The sequence below is a fragment of the Dipodomys ordii genome, unplaced genomic scaffold (assembly GCF_000151885.1).
Source record: "Dipodomys ordii isolate 6190 unplaced genomic scaffold, Dord_2.0 Scaffold86, whole genome shotgun sequence".
Taxonomy (NCBI): domain Eukaryota; kingdom Metazoa; phylum Chordata; class Mammalia; order Rodentia; family Heteromyidae; genus Dipodomys; species Dipodomys ordii.
The window spans coordinates 5,961,821-5,976,682 of NW_012267302.1; the positions used below are offsets into that span (position 1 = coordinate 5,961,821).

At 48.6% G+C, this 14,862-nt stretch overlaps 1 protein-coding gene across 1 annotated transcript in view; it reads right to left on the reverse strand.

Annotated features, from left to right (window-relative positions):
* The window catches only part of Dlg5 (discs, large homolog 5 (Drosophila)), a 58,413-nt gene extending 45,912 nt beyond the window's left edge, over positions 1-12,501 (reverse strand). The window contains exons 1-4 of the mRNA XM_013025695.1: positions 12,439-12,501; positions 5,681-5,843; positions 3,699-3,842; positions 2,512-2,695 (exon numbers count right to left, since the gene is read on the reverse strand). Coding sequence (XP_012881149.1) covers positions 2,512-2,695; positions 3,699-3,842; positions 5,681-5,843; positions 12,439-12,481 — 534 coding nt within the window. The 5' untranslated portion in view covers positions 12,482-12,501. The remainder of the gene's footprint in view (positions 1-2,511; positions 2,696-3,698; positions 3,843-5,680; positions 5,844-12,438) is intronic.
* Between the last annotated feature and the right edge of the window lie 2,361 nt (positions 12,502-14,862).

The following is a 14,862-nucleotide window of genomic DNA, read 5'->3' on the forward strand; positions in this document are numbered from 1 at the left end:
ACACACACACACACACACACACACACACACACACACACACACACACACACACACACACACACACACATACAATGAGAAGACAACAACTCTTTGAAATCCCACCAGAGATGTAAAGATTGAACCAAGCCATAAGGATCAGACAAATCTAAGCTGTGAGACACCCCACAAAGCAGCTAGCCTGTGGCCTTCAAAGCATCAAGGCCGTGAATGTCAAAGAAGGCCTAAGAACTACTCCTAACAGAAGGAGACCAAAGGAGACATGACAGCTCCATGCCATGCTTCACTCTGAACTATAGAAGACCTTCTTGAGACTGGTAAAGCTCTGTGGAATGAGATGATCACACAGGGATGACACTAATGTTTGTATTTCTGTTGTATAGAGCACCCTTGTTTCTAAAAACTACACAAACATACTTAAAGGAGTGATAACGTATAAAGCTGACAAATTAGTCTTAAAGGGTATTAGCAGGGGCAAGACTGCATACTTGCACACTTTCTGCACGTTTTTCAGTTTTAAAAAGTTTTTTAGCCAGGTGCTGGTGGCTCACGCTACTTAGAAGGCTGAGATCTGAGGGTCGCAGTTCAAAGCCAGCCCAGGCAGAAAAGTTCATGAGACTCTTATCTCTAATTAACCACCAGAAAACTGGAAGCGGTGCTGTGGCTCAAGTGGTAGAGCATTTGCCTTGAGCTGAAAAGCTCAGGGACAGAGCCCAGACCCTGAGTTTAAGTCCCACGACCCCCCAAAAAAAAGTTTTTCAAAGTCAGGTACCAGTGGCTCATGCTTGTAATCCTATATACTCAAGAGGCTGGGATCTGAGGATTGCAGTTCAAAGCCAGCCTGGATTGGAAAATCCATAAGACTCTTATCTCCAATTTAACCACAAAAAGCCAAAAGTAGAGCTGTGTGGCTCAAGGTGGTAGAGTGCTAGCCTTGAGAGAAAAAGCTCAGGGACAGCACTCAGGGCCTGAATTCAAGGACTGGTGCATATGCACACGCGAATGTGAGCATGCACATGCGTGCGTGGGCACATACACGCACGTGGGCACGCATGCACGTGCGCGCGCACACACACACACACTTTTCAGCTGAGCACCAGTGGCTCACACCTGTAATCCTAACTACTCAGATATGAGGACCATGGTTCAAAGCCATCCCAGGCAGAAAAGTCCATGAGACTCTTATCTCCAATGAATCTCCAAAAAAAAAAGCCAGAAGTAGAGCTGTAGCTTAAATGGTAGAGTGCTTTCCCTGAGCCAAAAAAATAAAAATCTCAGGAACAGTACCCAGGCCCTGAGTTCAAGCCCCAGGAATGGCACCAAAAAAAAAAAGAAAGTTTTCAATTTAAGTGAAAAGAAAGCAATGAGGACAATGCTGTGCTGACATACCAGCTTTAAGAGTACCCCAAGGCTCTGCTTTTGCTCAGGGATCAAAAACGCTCTGCTGGGGACTGACTATGCCTCTGTACTTGAGGGAACTTCATCTCTCCCAACCAGAAATCTCCCAGCATCCACAGACACAGCACCTATCATGAGCCAGAACAATTCAGACTGGGAGCTACAAAGAGAATGTGCAGTGTCACACACAGGAACCAATGCTCCAGCAAGCCACCACTCACGCCTCTGTGTAGATGAAGATGCTGTCTTGGGAACAGAAAGCACCAAGAGCCACAGGCCACACCCACTCTCAAATCACGCTGGTACAGCTAATATTTCCAAAATCTTTTTCCTCTTTATTTTTTTAAAATATCTTTGCCGGGCGCTGGTGGCTCACGCCTGTAATCCTAGCTACTCAGGAGGCTGAGATCTGAGGATCGCAGTTCAAAGCCAGCCCGGGCAGGAGAGACCGTGAGACTCCTATCTCCAATAAACCACCAGAAAACCGGAAGTGGCGCTGTAGCTCAAGTGGTAGAGCGCTCGCCTTGAGCCGAGAGCTGAGGGACAGCGCCCAGGCCCAGAGTTCAAGCCCCACGACCGACAAAAAAAAAAAAAAAAAAAATCTTTACAAAGGAGTCTCAATTCAACAGGTTATGAATACAATGAATCTTTTTTTTTGAATACAATGAATCTTGATCAATGTCAACCTACCATCATACTCTCCCATCTCCCCCAACACCCTCAAGTTATGTGGTTCATTTTGCACATAGGCACATGGACTATAATGACTACATTCCCTTGCCCTTCTGCTCTCCATTTCCCTTCTTTTTAATCTCACATGAGCCACACAGAGGAATGAGGTCTAGGTGCTTACACCTTAGCCTCAGTCAAACCCCTCTGCCACTCTCCACACAGTGTACCACCTCTGACCCCCCTCCTGGAAGCCCCTGGGATATTCGTGATGATGTGTAATGTGTGTAAAGATGTGACTACCACGGTTTCCATCGCTGACTGTGGCTTCCAGGAAGAAAAGGGCTGAGCCCTTGCTCCCCAATACCCTATGTCATTCACAAGGCAGGTATCCAGAAATACTTGCTCAAATGATCATGTGGGTGGCCACGGGCTACCCAGCCCTACCTGCTGCTGCTGGGCCCGGAGATCACCGATCTCCTTCTGGTCCTCCTCGTGGAGCCGCTTCATGTCCTCCCAGGACTGCTGTAGTAGGTTCCGCTCCCGCAGTAGCTGCCCATTCTCCCGCCTCAGCATGTCTACATCGTCCTTCAGCTGAGTCTGGTCACTCAGGAGCCGGCTGTGGAGTGTGCTAAAAGCCCCCCACAGACATACACACTGTCAGCACAGCTGGGCTCACACCCCCACCTCCACCTTGAGACCTCACTAACCCCTCCCGCCCAGCATCACCAATGAAGACGCAGACAAGACTCCACAGCAGCTTGGCCAGCAGCACTCAGAAGCAGGCCAAAATCAGCAAAAAGCCAACTTCCAAAAAGACTCAAACCACTTTTCTATTTGGTGATACTGAGGTTTGAACTCAGAGCCTCACACTTGTTTAGTTAGGCAATGTATTACTAATCCATGCCGCTCACACATTTTTGCACTAGTTAATTTAAGATAGGGTCTCAAGTTTTGACTATGCATATATTGAACCAATATTGATATTGAACCAATATCCGCCTATTTTATGCTTTCCTTGATAGCTAGGATAATAGGTACATACCACTAAACACAGTTTCTTCATCAAGAGGGAGTCTCACAAGAGGTTTCTTTTTCCTATCTAGGCTAACTTTGAACCTTGATCCTCCCTCGTAGCTAGGATTACAGGCATGAGCCACAGCTCACACCTGGTTTCAAATCACTTTTTAAAACCTTGTCACGCAGAGGTATCTCCCAAGGCACGGAAATTAGCCTTTACCTGGTAAAGGGCTGGTTCCTCCAAGTACTGGGAACTAGGCAAACATCAGCAGGTGGGAAGACAAAGACTGTCTGAAGGGCACCAGGAGACCTAAGGAGTGCATGGGCCATCTGCCTGTGCCACAGAAGCTGCAGCAAAGCCCCAGACAGAGGCCCAGAGGCCCAGCTCAGGTCTGCCTGAGCTCCTGCCTTATGTAATAAATCACTTTTCTACATATGTGCTTTGGAAGCTGGCAATTATTTTACATTAGAAAACCTGAGGTCCAGGGGCAATGGCTTGCTTGCTAAGAGCTATAGGCAGAACTAGAACCCAGGTTCCTGGCTTTACCAGAGACGAAGGGCAGATGGTAACTGTTCCATGGGTGCTAGGGCTGCCAGTAAGCAGGCATACTCACTGATAGAAGTCAGTCTCCTTGGCCACTTCCTCACACCTCTTCAACGCATTGGTGTGCTGGTTCTGCAGACTCTGCAGGTCAGACATGGCCCGCACACACTGGATTTTCAGCCTCTCATAGTCAGGATTTAGCCTGTGGTAGGGCCTGGTCCAGAGAGCAAAACACCCTCATGAACACAAACCCCAAGGTTCATGATGACTGAGGACTGTCCTAAATGTTCCCAGCCCCATGACTCCTACATCCTGGCCCCTTACATAACACAACCACATGGTACTATCTAAAATTTGGTTATCCTGGCCTCCTTTGACCAACAGGGGCAGGAGCCCTCTGATGGAGGAGCCTTGGTGTCTGAGGCCCCTGCCTGGGTCTAACAGTGATGAACAGGGGTCAACTTGTTCTCTAGAAGCTCCCAGGAGTCTGTGCCATAGGCCCAGCTCTACTAGAAATTTGTCTTCAGAACAAGGATTCTCAATCTTGAGTACACATTAAAATACCAATCCTTTACTGATTATGTTAGTATTCCAAGACGGTGGAGGTGCTGAGACCCAAACATAAGATTTTTTTTCCAAGTGGTTTGTTTTTGCAATGCTGAGAACTAAGCCCAGGGCTTCACACATGCTCAGCAAGTGTTCTACCACGGAGACAGAGCCCAGCCTAGGACTGCTTTATGAACTCCACAGGGGACTCCATGGTATAGCCAAGGTTAAGAATGGTCAAGTACAGTAGGAACCCCCCCAGACCTACAGCACTGTATCATCCAGGAATTTGTCAGACATGCAAGTTCTCAGGCCCGGCCAAAGGCCCCCACAATCACATGCCCTTGAGTAGGGAAGCATAATTGGCCCCTTGTGCTTCTACAAGTTTGCTGGAAGATTCTCTTCAGTGTGGAAGCCCCTTCTCTACAGAAAGGATCAGAAAACTTTTTTCCCCCCAGTCAAGGGCTAGTTAGCAAATACTTGGAGCTTTGCAGACTACACAAGTTATAAGTACTTTGACTTTGACTGCACAAGATACAGCCTTAGACAGCATGTAACAAATAAGCATGACAGGCTAATGTACCAGCTCATGTGCTCCTACATTCATGCTTACATGCATCCTGCCTTGGTGTCATCTGAGGGGCCTGTTCTCATTGAGATGGCCTCAGCAATCAGGCATCATCCTAAAGGCACAGACTAAAAACACACTGACTCTTATTGTTCCTAAGGCAGAGGTTAAATCTAAATGTTTGATTGAGGTCCCCTTACTGGACCTTTATCACTGTAGGAACTAAAGGAATAACAGCTCTGTGTCCTTCTTCCTCCTGCAGGAAGGCCTGTGGGTCAAGCAGGTACACAGACTCTCTCCCTGCCCACCCCATTGCCCTAGTATCTACCTCTAAAACCCAATAAATGGAGCAATGATTTTCTTTAAAACAAGGGTACTGGGTAGATTGCCCCTTCCTAAGAACACACATGGCAGAGAACAGTTAAAATGTTTACGGATCATAAAGAGCCCCTCTCAACAATGAGGCAGGCTGGGATCTTCTGGGAGGTAGTGGCAGATGTGCACACATGCCTAGGAATGGGACACAGCAGACAGGGGATCGAGGGGAGGCCCAGAGTGAGGGAGAGATGAGCCCAAGGCCTTCCACCCACCCAATGAGAAGCACCAAAGTAGGACCAGAGGCTTCCCACTGCTGCCAAGACCACCAGCCCATCACCCGCAAGGCTAGGATGCTGGTATCCGCTCTTTAGTCACAAGCACACCATGGTCAGGGTGATAGGGGGAAATACATACACTCTTCTCAAATCACCAAGTTACGTGACTTTCAAGGAAGCAGAACAAGCCTGTGTGCCCAGGTTTCAGGTTCTGTCTCTGAGGAGTAGTTTGGGACACACAGTTTGGTCACAGGGCTGCCCTGGGAATGCAGCCTGGCCCCTAGGAGCTAAGGGTAAGTGACTGGGGAGATGCATGGGCTACATGGAGCCAGGAGTCATTACTACCTCTTGTCGAAGGTTGTTCCATGGGTCGCAAAGGCCAGGCGCTTGCGCAGTTCATTCCTCTCACGAGTCATCAGTCGCAGCTGAATGGAGAGGTTCTCCACCTTTTCGTTCACCTGGCGGTCGGTGAGGAGGGGTGGCGGCGACGGTGCCTTCCCAGTGGTACCTGTGGGCAGGTAACTGTAAGTGAACTTGGGTTGGGACGGTGTTCACATGGTGCCAGTACTATTCTGAGCCCCTCATTCTGTGATAGAGGTGGGCTCTCAGGGAGCCCCCTTTCACAGGTGAGAACACAGAGAGCCAGAGGTGGGGCTGCAACCTGAGTCCAGAACCATCAGCCTTTGGCTGAGGACCCCGAGGACACCCACAATCTCCCTTACCTGGCTCTAACACCTCTGGGAATGATTTAGGGCCCTCATCTTTGCATCCTGGCCTAGTGTAGACACGCTCGCTGTCACCCAGCCCAGGACATGTGGCACATGAGGCAGGAGGGATTACTGGGAGCCCTGAGGAAGAGGGGACACTTGGAACCCAGTGAAGCCACCAGTGTCCAGGACAGCTGCCCAGAAGCTGGGGCCCACAGGTCAGGTCCCCATCCTTCCCTATCATGACTAGAAGCTTGGCTCAAGATGATGCAACAGTCCTACTGACTTGGGGACTTATCCAAACCACTCTAACTATATCAGCTTGGAGGAGGCTGCCAGCTCACAGCTAAGCCAAATATGATGGAACACATGTAAGCCCTGGGCTTACCTCTGACTGCCCAGCCTACCCCAGGCTCTCAAGCACCTGTCCCCAGCACCACAAGCACCTAAAGAGAGTACTGTGTGTTCCTTATGGTTTTACAAAACATTATTGCCACTCCCATCTCTGGGAAGAATGAAACGCATACAGCCACTCAAATGTCCCAGAGAAGAGACTAATCAATGGTGGCTTTATAGCCAGTCCAGTCAATGGGTCCATCTGACAGCCAGGCGTGGTTATTCACACCTGTAATCCCAGCTACTTGAGAGGCAGAGGCGAGAGGATTGTGAATTAAGAGGCCAGCCTGGAGTCAGAACGAAAGTTCTAGAGGCATATGGCTCAAGTACGGCTGGCGTGCTCGAGACCCTGGCATATTCAATCCCCAGACTGCAAAAGAAGTCCACCTAGGGCTGGGAATGTGGCTCACTGGTAGAGAGAGTACTTATCTAGCAAGCATGAAGCCCTTGGTCCAATTCCTCAGTACCACATAAACAGAAAAAGCCAGAAGTGGTACTGTGCCCAGGCCCTGAGTTCAAGCCCCAGGAAAAAAAAAATTCCACCTGACATCTCACCTCTGCCTTGGGAAACCTGTCAGAGGAGCTCATGGCAGTCATCTTCCTCCGGGGGGCTTAACCACCTGGGGACACAGTACCTGTTTTCTTTTTTTTTTTGGCGGTTGTGGGGCTTGAACTCTGGGCCTGGGCGCTTGTCCCTCAGCTCTTCAGCTCAAGGCGAGCGCTCTACCACTTGAGCTACAGCGCCACTTCCGGTTTTCTAGTGGTTTATTGGAGATAGGAGTCTCACGGTCTCTCCTGCCGGGGCTGGCTTTGAACCGCGATCCTCAGATCTCAGCCTCCTGAGTAGCTAGGATTACAGGCGTGAGCCACTGGCGCCTGGCTACAGTACCTGTTTTCTTAGTAGGCCCTGGGCATGCAAGGGTATGTCTGTGGCATCCTGATCACCTGTCTTCTGCTGGTCCTCATTGGCTGCTGGCTTGGGTAAACAAAGCTAAGTGTCAGTTCCTCCCTTGGCTTCAGGGACAAAAGCTGGGCCTTGTATCTTCTAGGAGAACCAGGGAGGACAAGGAATTCAACACCCTAGTGGAGTTGGGCGGGGGTGGGGAGTTGAAGTTATGTTCCCCAGCCAAGTTTCTAAGCTTCTTGATCTGAGGACCATTATACATTCTTAAAAATTACTGACAACTTCTAAAGGCTTTTCAAGATATTTTTCATTTGTTTCACTTTGTTTGGTTGAAACAGAATCTTAGTAGTCCAGACTGGCCTGAAATGCATCAGCCTCCCAAGTACTGGGATTACTGGAGTGCACCACCATTCCTGTCTCCTGCTTTTTAAAATACGCACTGTATCTACCCAAGAATTACATACGAGATTAGGGATGACAATCAAGAATTTTTAGCCAGGCACTGGTGGCTCATACCTGTAATCCTAGCTATTTAGGAGGCTGAGATCTAAAACTTGTGGTTCAAAGAAAACCCAGGCAGGAAAGTCCATGAGACTCTTATCTCCAATTAAACACCAGAAAACTAAAGTAGAACTGTCACTCAAAGTGGTAGAGTTCTAGTCTTGAGCAGAAAGAGCTCAGGGATAGCACCCAAGCCCTGAGTTCAAGCTCCACAACCAACCAAAAATAATAATAATAATCATTTTAAAATATTTAATAGTGCATTCTAGTACTGACACTTGAACTCAGGACTCAAGCTCTCTCTTGGCTTTTTGTATTTAAGTCTGGTGCTCTAACACTTGAGCCACAACTCTACTTCCACACTGGCTTTTTGCTAGTTAACTGGAGATAAGAGCAGTGATAGACTTTTGTGCCCAAGTTAGCTTTGAACTGCAATCTTCAGAGCTTGGCTTCTGGAGTAGCTAGGTTAAAAATGTAAGCCACCAGTGCCCAGCTCTTTTATTTTTAAAAAACCAAAACCCTATATATTCACACAAGATTGTTTAATGAAACAATGACTACCCTTTGGAGAACAAAAGGCCGTCCTGAAGAGAGTAGCAAGCTTTGCACTTTGTAAAGTGTCTACAGTCTGGCTTCACTAAGACAGCTGAAGTTTCATCTTTGTCCATCATACTCCAGGATGGAACCTTTTGGAAAAATCCCACTCAACACCTGTGTGAGGCTGGAAAAGTGAAAAAGGCAGGTGACATCCTATTACGCTGAATGACATTTTTGTTTTGTTTTCTTCATCCTGGGGCTTGAACTCAAGGCCTGAGTGCTTTCCCTGAGCTCTTTCTGCTCAAGGCTAGTGCTCTACCACTCTGAGCCACTGCTCCACTTCTGGTTTTCTGGCAGTTAATTGGAGATTAGAGTCTTACAAACTTTCCTGCCCAGACTGGCTTTGAACCCTAACCCTCAGATGTCAGCCTCCTGCGTAGCTAGGATTACAGGTGTGAGCCACTGGTGCCCAGCAAACAAAATAGTTTTGACCTCACAGGCCCCCTCCAAGGACCACCGAGACAGCAGGCCAACCTGAGAACATTCCTTCTATGCTACAAGCAAATTCAAGAAGCAGGTGGACTTGTTTACAGGTGGACAGTATTCAAGTTGGCCAAGGAGAAAAGTGGCATAAGCCAAAGTGGTCAGTTGGAGTGGAGATGCCCAGGTTACCTTCTTGGCCACCAACAGGCTCTGGCTATCCAGAGGAGAGTGATGTAGAGGCAGAACATGGTTATCAGATGCACCAGGCTAGTCTTGCCTACAGCCCAGAACTAGCCAGCACAGTCCCCGTCTAGAGCCATCACTTCTCAACAAACCTCAGCGAAGCCACAGAACTCCTTAGCAATAGGGACTTTCAGGTGCCAGCCAGCCCCACTGACTCAGAAATGCTGGGTCACCCCCAGCCCACAGCACTTGGTGTCTTTCCTCTCCCAGTACCTCTGATGCTGATGTAAAGTCTGAGACTTTACATCTGTCCTGGACCAGAGCTGCATCTACAGGCCAGAGCAGGCTTCCTCCAACTTGTCCAGAAATCACTGCAATTACAGGCACCTATCACAGATGAAGTTCAGCCACCACTCAGCCCCTCACTGGAGACTTGGTCTAAACAAGCCTCCAGCTCAGCTCTTCCCCTACCCGGAATGAAAGGGGAGGATTCCGGAGAGCAGCTGCAGCCTTGCCAGTTCTGGCTCTCCAGCCAGACACTAATGCGCTGGAATCCTTGACTCCTGGTCTGCTTTTCAGGAACCCAAAGCAAGACAAGCAGCAAAAACCAGTTGCTTCCAGGTGGCTCCAGGCACCAGAGCACTGCTAGAAGGCCCAATGCAAGTCATCTCCACCCGCTCCCCCTGGTCAGAACTCACCTTCCCCAGAGCTGTTCTTTCTATTCCTCTCCCTCACCTCCGGCTCCTGGGAGCTTTGTAAGATTCGGGCTCATGCCTCACAGCAAGCCCCGTGGACACTGAACTCAACATGTTCCGAGAGAAGGGCATGTTCCCACATGTCTGGTGACTTGAGAAAAGCATGTTTCCCAGGGTTGCTCCTGACCCCAAAGGTTGGTCAAAGGTCAGAAAACAGCTTCTGCCTTCCGGGTGACTCCCTTTCTCCTCCAACCCACCAGAAGCCTCCCTCCCCTCCCAGGAGTTGTCTCTGAGACCCAGGAGAAGTTCTTCAGGTACTGCTAACAAGCCAGAAACCTCTCCATTCCTAAGAAATAGGCTACTTTAATCAGCATGGAATTTAAGGCTTATTTTGCAAATACTACCCAGGAATGTCTCTTCCCCATCCTTTAAAACCTCTCCAGCTACCCAAGATGAGAAAAAAGCAGGCTAGGAGAAATTAGGTCAGAATAAATGGAGAAGAAGAAGATATGCTTCTTGAAACAAGCTATCGCTCAGGACAAGTTGGAGGAATAGGTTACAGTGAAGGGGGTGGGAATCTTGCTGAGCAGAACTCCCCCAAGAGGCCTCTGCGGAAAGATACTGCAGCCTAAAGTTACTGGCATAGGGGTGACAACCTGTTCGCAGGTGAAGCAAGGGACCATCTGAGGATCCAAGCTCTCCAGGGGAGCCCCCAAGCTCTGGTCATCAAGAGAGAATTGGGATGGCTCACACTACTCTCAGGTTCTCAGCTACTCAGGAAGCTGAGATCTGAGAATCAGAGTTCCAAGCCAGCCCAGGGAAGAAAAGCCTCTGACACTCTTATCTCCAATTAACCAGCAAAAAGCCAGAATAGAGGCTGGGAATGTGGCTTAGTGGTAGAGTGCTTGCCTAGCATGCGTGAACCCCTAGGTTCGATTCCTCAGTACCACATAAATAGAAAATGCCAGAAATGGTGCTGTGGCTCAAGTGGTATAGTGCTAGCTTTGAGCAAAAGAAGCTCAGGGACAGTGCCCAGGTGCTCAGGTCAAGCCCCAGGACTAACAAAAAAAAAAAAAAAGCCAGAGTAGAGCTATGGCTCAAATGGTAAAGTGTCAGCCTTGAATGAAAAAAAGCTAAGGAAGAGCAACAGACCCTGGGTTCAAACCTCAGTGTGTCCCCTCTTCACACACCACACACACACACGACAAAGGCAGAAATCTGGGACACACACACACGACAAAGGCAGAAATCTGGGACACACACACCACACACACGACACACACACACACACACACACACACACACACACACACACACACACACACACACACGACATAAAGGCAGAAATCTGGGCAGTATACCCAAAAGCCTCAAATGCTAAGAGCTGCTAGTATCCATCAGAAGTAAGGAGGGAGATCCGGGGCCATTCACGTCTCAGCGTCTTCAGAGAACATGGGCCTTACTGATACTCTGACCTCAGACTTCTGGCCTCCAGAACAAGCAGTCCCACTGCAGAAGCAGGGCAGCCCCTCTCCTCACGCTGCCCTCCCACACTGTCGTGGCTCCTCCCCTCCCACAGACCGTAGGATCCAGGGGTGAAGAGATGACATCTGCCTGATAGCACTATGCTCCAAGGCCACCACCCCTGGCATACCACAGGAGTCCAGGAAGCGAAGTAATGAGCCACTGTCCCTGGCTAGCTCTGGAATCTCAGAGTATCAGTCCTCCCTATGTCTCTATGGGGCATGGAAGCATAATAATTGGACCCAAAGATCTCTGTGAGCCGTTCAGTTCAGAAAGTCCAATTACATTCCTAACAAAGCAGACCAGGAGTCAAGGATTCCAGTGTGTGAGTGATTGGTGTGCACACTGAGGTCATATAGGCCCAGCATTCTCAGAGTAGGACAATCAGGGATGTTTGACAGAGGTAGGTAACCAGGGCTCAGAGGCCTGGGAAGGTGAGTAGGGAATGTGTCTTTCCTGCTGTCCCAGTGAGCTGGACCAGGGCTGGCCTTAACTGACAGGATTCTGGAACCCAGGCCACTGGAACCCAGGAGGGCATCTGATACAACATCAACTGGCTCCACTCTTGTCCCAGTAGCCACACACTGTCCCACTTACAGAAGATAACCTCAGAAGGAGTTGGTCTCACTGAACCAGGTCTTTGGAGAAGCAGGCTCACTGAGAAAGCCTACACTCTTAAAACGAAGAAATGGTGAAATATATGGTCTTCAATACCAGTTTCCCTCTTAACACCAAAGTCAGACTTGTTTTTTTTTTTTTGTATCAATGCGGGGGCATGAATTTGGGGACTGGGCACTGTCCCTTAGCTTTTTCACTCAAGGCTAGCACAATACCACCTGAGCCACAGCTCTACTTCTGGATTTTTGATAATTAGAGAGAAGGGTATTCTCATAGACTTTCCTGCTCAGGCAAGCTCAGAACCTTGATCCTCAGATCTCAGCCTCCTGAATAGCTAGGATTACAGACATGAGATACTGGCACCTGGCCAGAGCCAGACTTTTGAGACAAAAACAGAAAACAAAACAAAAAGTTTATGGTATCCACAGAAGATGATTCCACAAGTAACTGGGCAGGAAAGACCACTCTCTTCTGATGTCTGGGACCCTTCCTGGGCTGTCCTAATTCCAGACCCAACCCTGGTCCATCTGGCATCCCTGGGAGGATGCTACTCACCCACACTGCTGAGCGAGCTGCTACTCTCCGAGTCTGATGGCATGATGGACAGGACACTGTAGGTGGAGCCTGGGGACAGAAGGGGAGACCATGTGTTACTAACCCAAAAGGGCCATGCACAGACAGTCCAAACACTATCAGACCAGCTGCTCTGCAGGCACTGTGAGGCTACCAGAGCCACTGCTACACCAGGGAACCTGAGTCCAGGTTCACAGGAGGTGTGGTGGACATAAGTTAGAACAGGTTTCCACCCAGCCTTCTACCTCACTTTTCCACCCCAGAGCTGACCAACATGCAGAGAGAGCCAGGGTAGTCAGGGAGCTGGCTTCTTCTTGGGATACCTGGGACAGATTCAGCTAAGATGCAGCATGCCCCAGCCCTATTGGGGTATAAAGATTTCCCACAGTTTTATAAGTATAGTTTTGGCTTCCATGCAGGGAGTGATAGAGCATATAGAAAACCAGCCCAACAAACCACTTTCTCCCTAGCTGTTGTTCTCTTTCATTCTAAGCATATTCAAGCTCCATCGTTGGCAATTTGATATTCAGCATCTAACCCTCAATACAAGTTACTTAATAGGCTTGGGGTATGACAGACTGGTAGGGTACACACTTAGCATGCACGAAGCCCTGAGTCCAATCGCTAGTACCAAAGAAAAAAAGAAGAGGACTGGAAATGTGGCTCAAAACTCTGAGTTGAAATCCCAGTACTACCAAAAGAAAGAGGAAGAAGAGAGAAAGAGAAAGAGACAAAAATCAAGTCACTTTAAAAATTATCATCAATTATACTGTCACCAAAGCCAGTAAGCTCATTTTTGTTTGTTTGTTTGTTTGCTTGCTTGCTTGGTTTGTGGGTTTGGGATCTACACTTAATGTTGTTAATTGCTGGCTATGGGCATAGAACCATCATGGTTTGGTTTCAATTCAAATGTTTTCAAAACCAGATGGACACCAGGTGCCAGTAGCTTATGTCTGTAATCCTAGCTATTCAGGAGGCTGAGATCTGAGGACCCTAACTTAAATCCAGCCCAGACAAAATTGTCCATGAGATTCTTAATTGCATTTAACCAGCAAAAAGCTAGAAGTGGAGGTGTGGCTCAAGTAGAACACCAGTCTTGAATAAAAAAGCTAAAGAACAGTGCATAGGCCCTGAGTTCAAGCTCCAGAACTGACACAGAAATATAAAAGAAAGAGAGGTGAATGGAGGAGAGAAGAAGGACAGGACAGGACAGGCCTGGCATCAGGAAGAAACCCTAGTCAAGAAGTCCAGGTCCTGAGCAAAACGCTCAATCTGCCTGCCTCTGGTTCCTGGCCTGCATGATGAGATTCAACTACCTAGGTGATAAAGTTCTGTGCCTCTCTCCTTTCAGCAATGATATTTCACATGGAGGAATGGAAACAAAGTGTGGGCACCGCTCTCCAAGACCACAACTTGACACGAAACTAAAGACAACGGCAAAACCAACTCCACTAGGAACCTGGCCTGAACAAGTTCAACAGGCAGAGATGGCAGGTCACAGCACATCTAATGGGAGAGATGCACATTCTATTCCTAGAACGGAAAGAACTATGCAACAAAGAGGTATGTAGCTGGCCAGAGTGGATGAGCCTGAAATGGGATGTCTGCAATTCAGGCATTGAACAGGTCAGGGCTCTGCTGTCAGAAAGGTGCCAAGAACTGATGAGATCCCAGGTTCGAGAAGTAGAAATGTGGGGTCAGATGTCAAGGGTTCTCTTCCAACCCAACTCTGGACTTACCATGTAAGACTTGTGAAGAGCGAAATGGAGATGGGGTAAACAGGGCAGGGACAGGAGGAAGAGCCCGCCAGGAGGCAGGAGAGACCCTTAGAGAACAGGGGAAAACCATAAATGAAGGCCTCAGAAACAGAAGCCAGTTAGCTGGCAGGTGTATACCAGCAAAGGAGATGAAAGGAGAGAAAAAAGAGGAAAAAGGGGAGGTCTAGAACCAGTGGCCAGGAGTGACCAGTGGCCTCATCACTGAGTTGTCTGCAAGTCTCTGAAGTCTCTGAAGAGAAAGGGGGCCGGGGAGGAAGATGGGCAGGTGTTGGGGTCTAGCAGGACTGTCAAAGGGATAACACTGTCCCCTAGGGCCTCCAGAACCAGGCTGGGAACAGTGGGTGATGCTGGACATGGCCGCAGCTCCACACTGACACAGCGGTCTGGAGAGGAAAGACCACAGGACATCCACTCATCTAGCTCTTACAACAGGCATTAGCACATCATCTGAGGGGAGATAGAACTGAAATACTCCCACATTCAGCCCTAAAATCCCATGTGATCTCACTAGACACATGAATAAATCCTGTCCAGATTCCTGAATTCCAAGTCTGATCCATACCATTACTTTTGCTCTGTACTTCACATCGCCATTTCTGTCTCAGTAGGACAAACGACATCACACCTT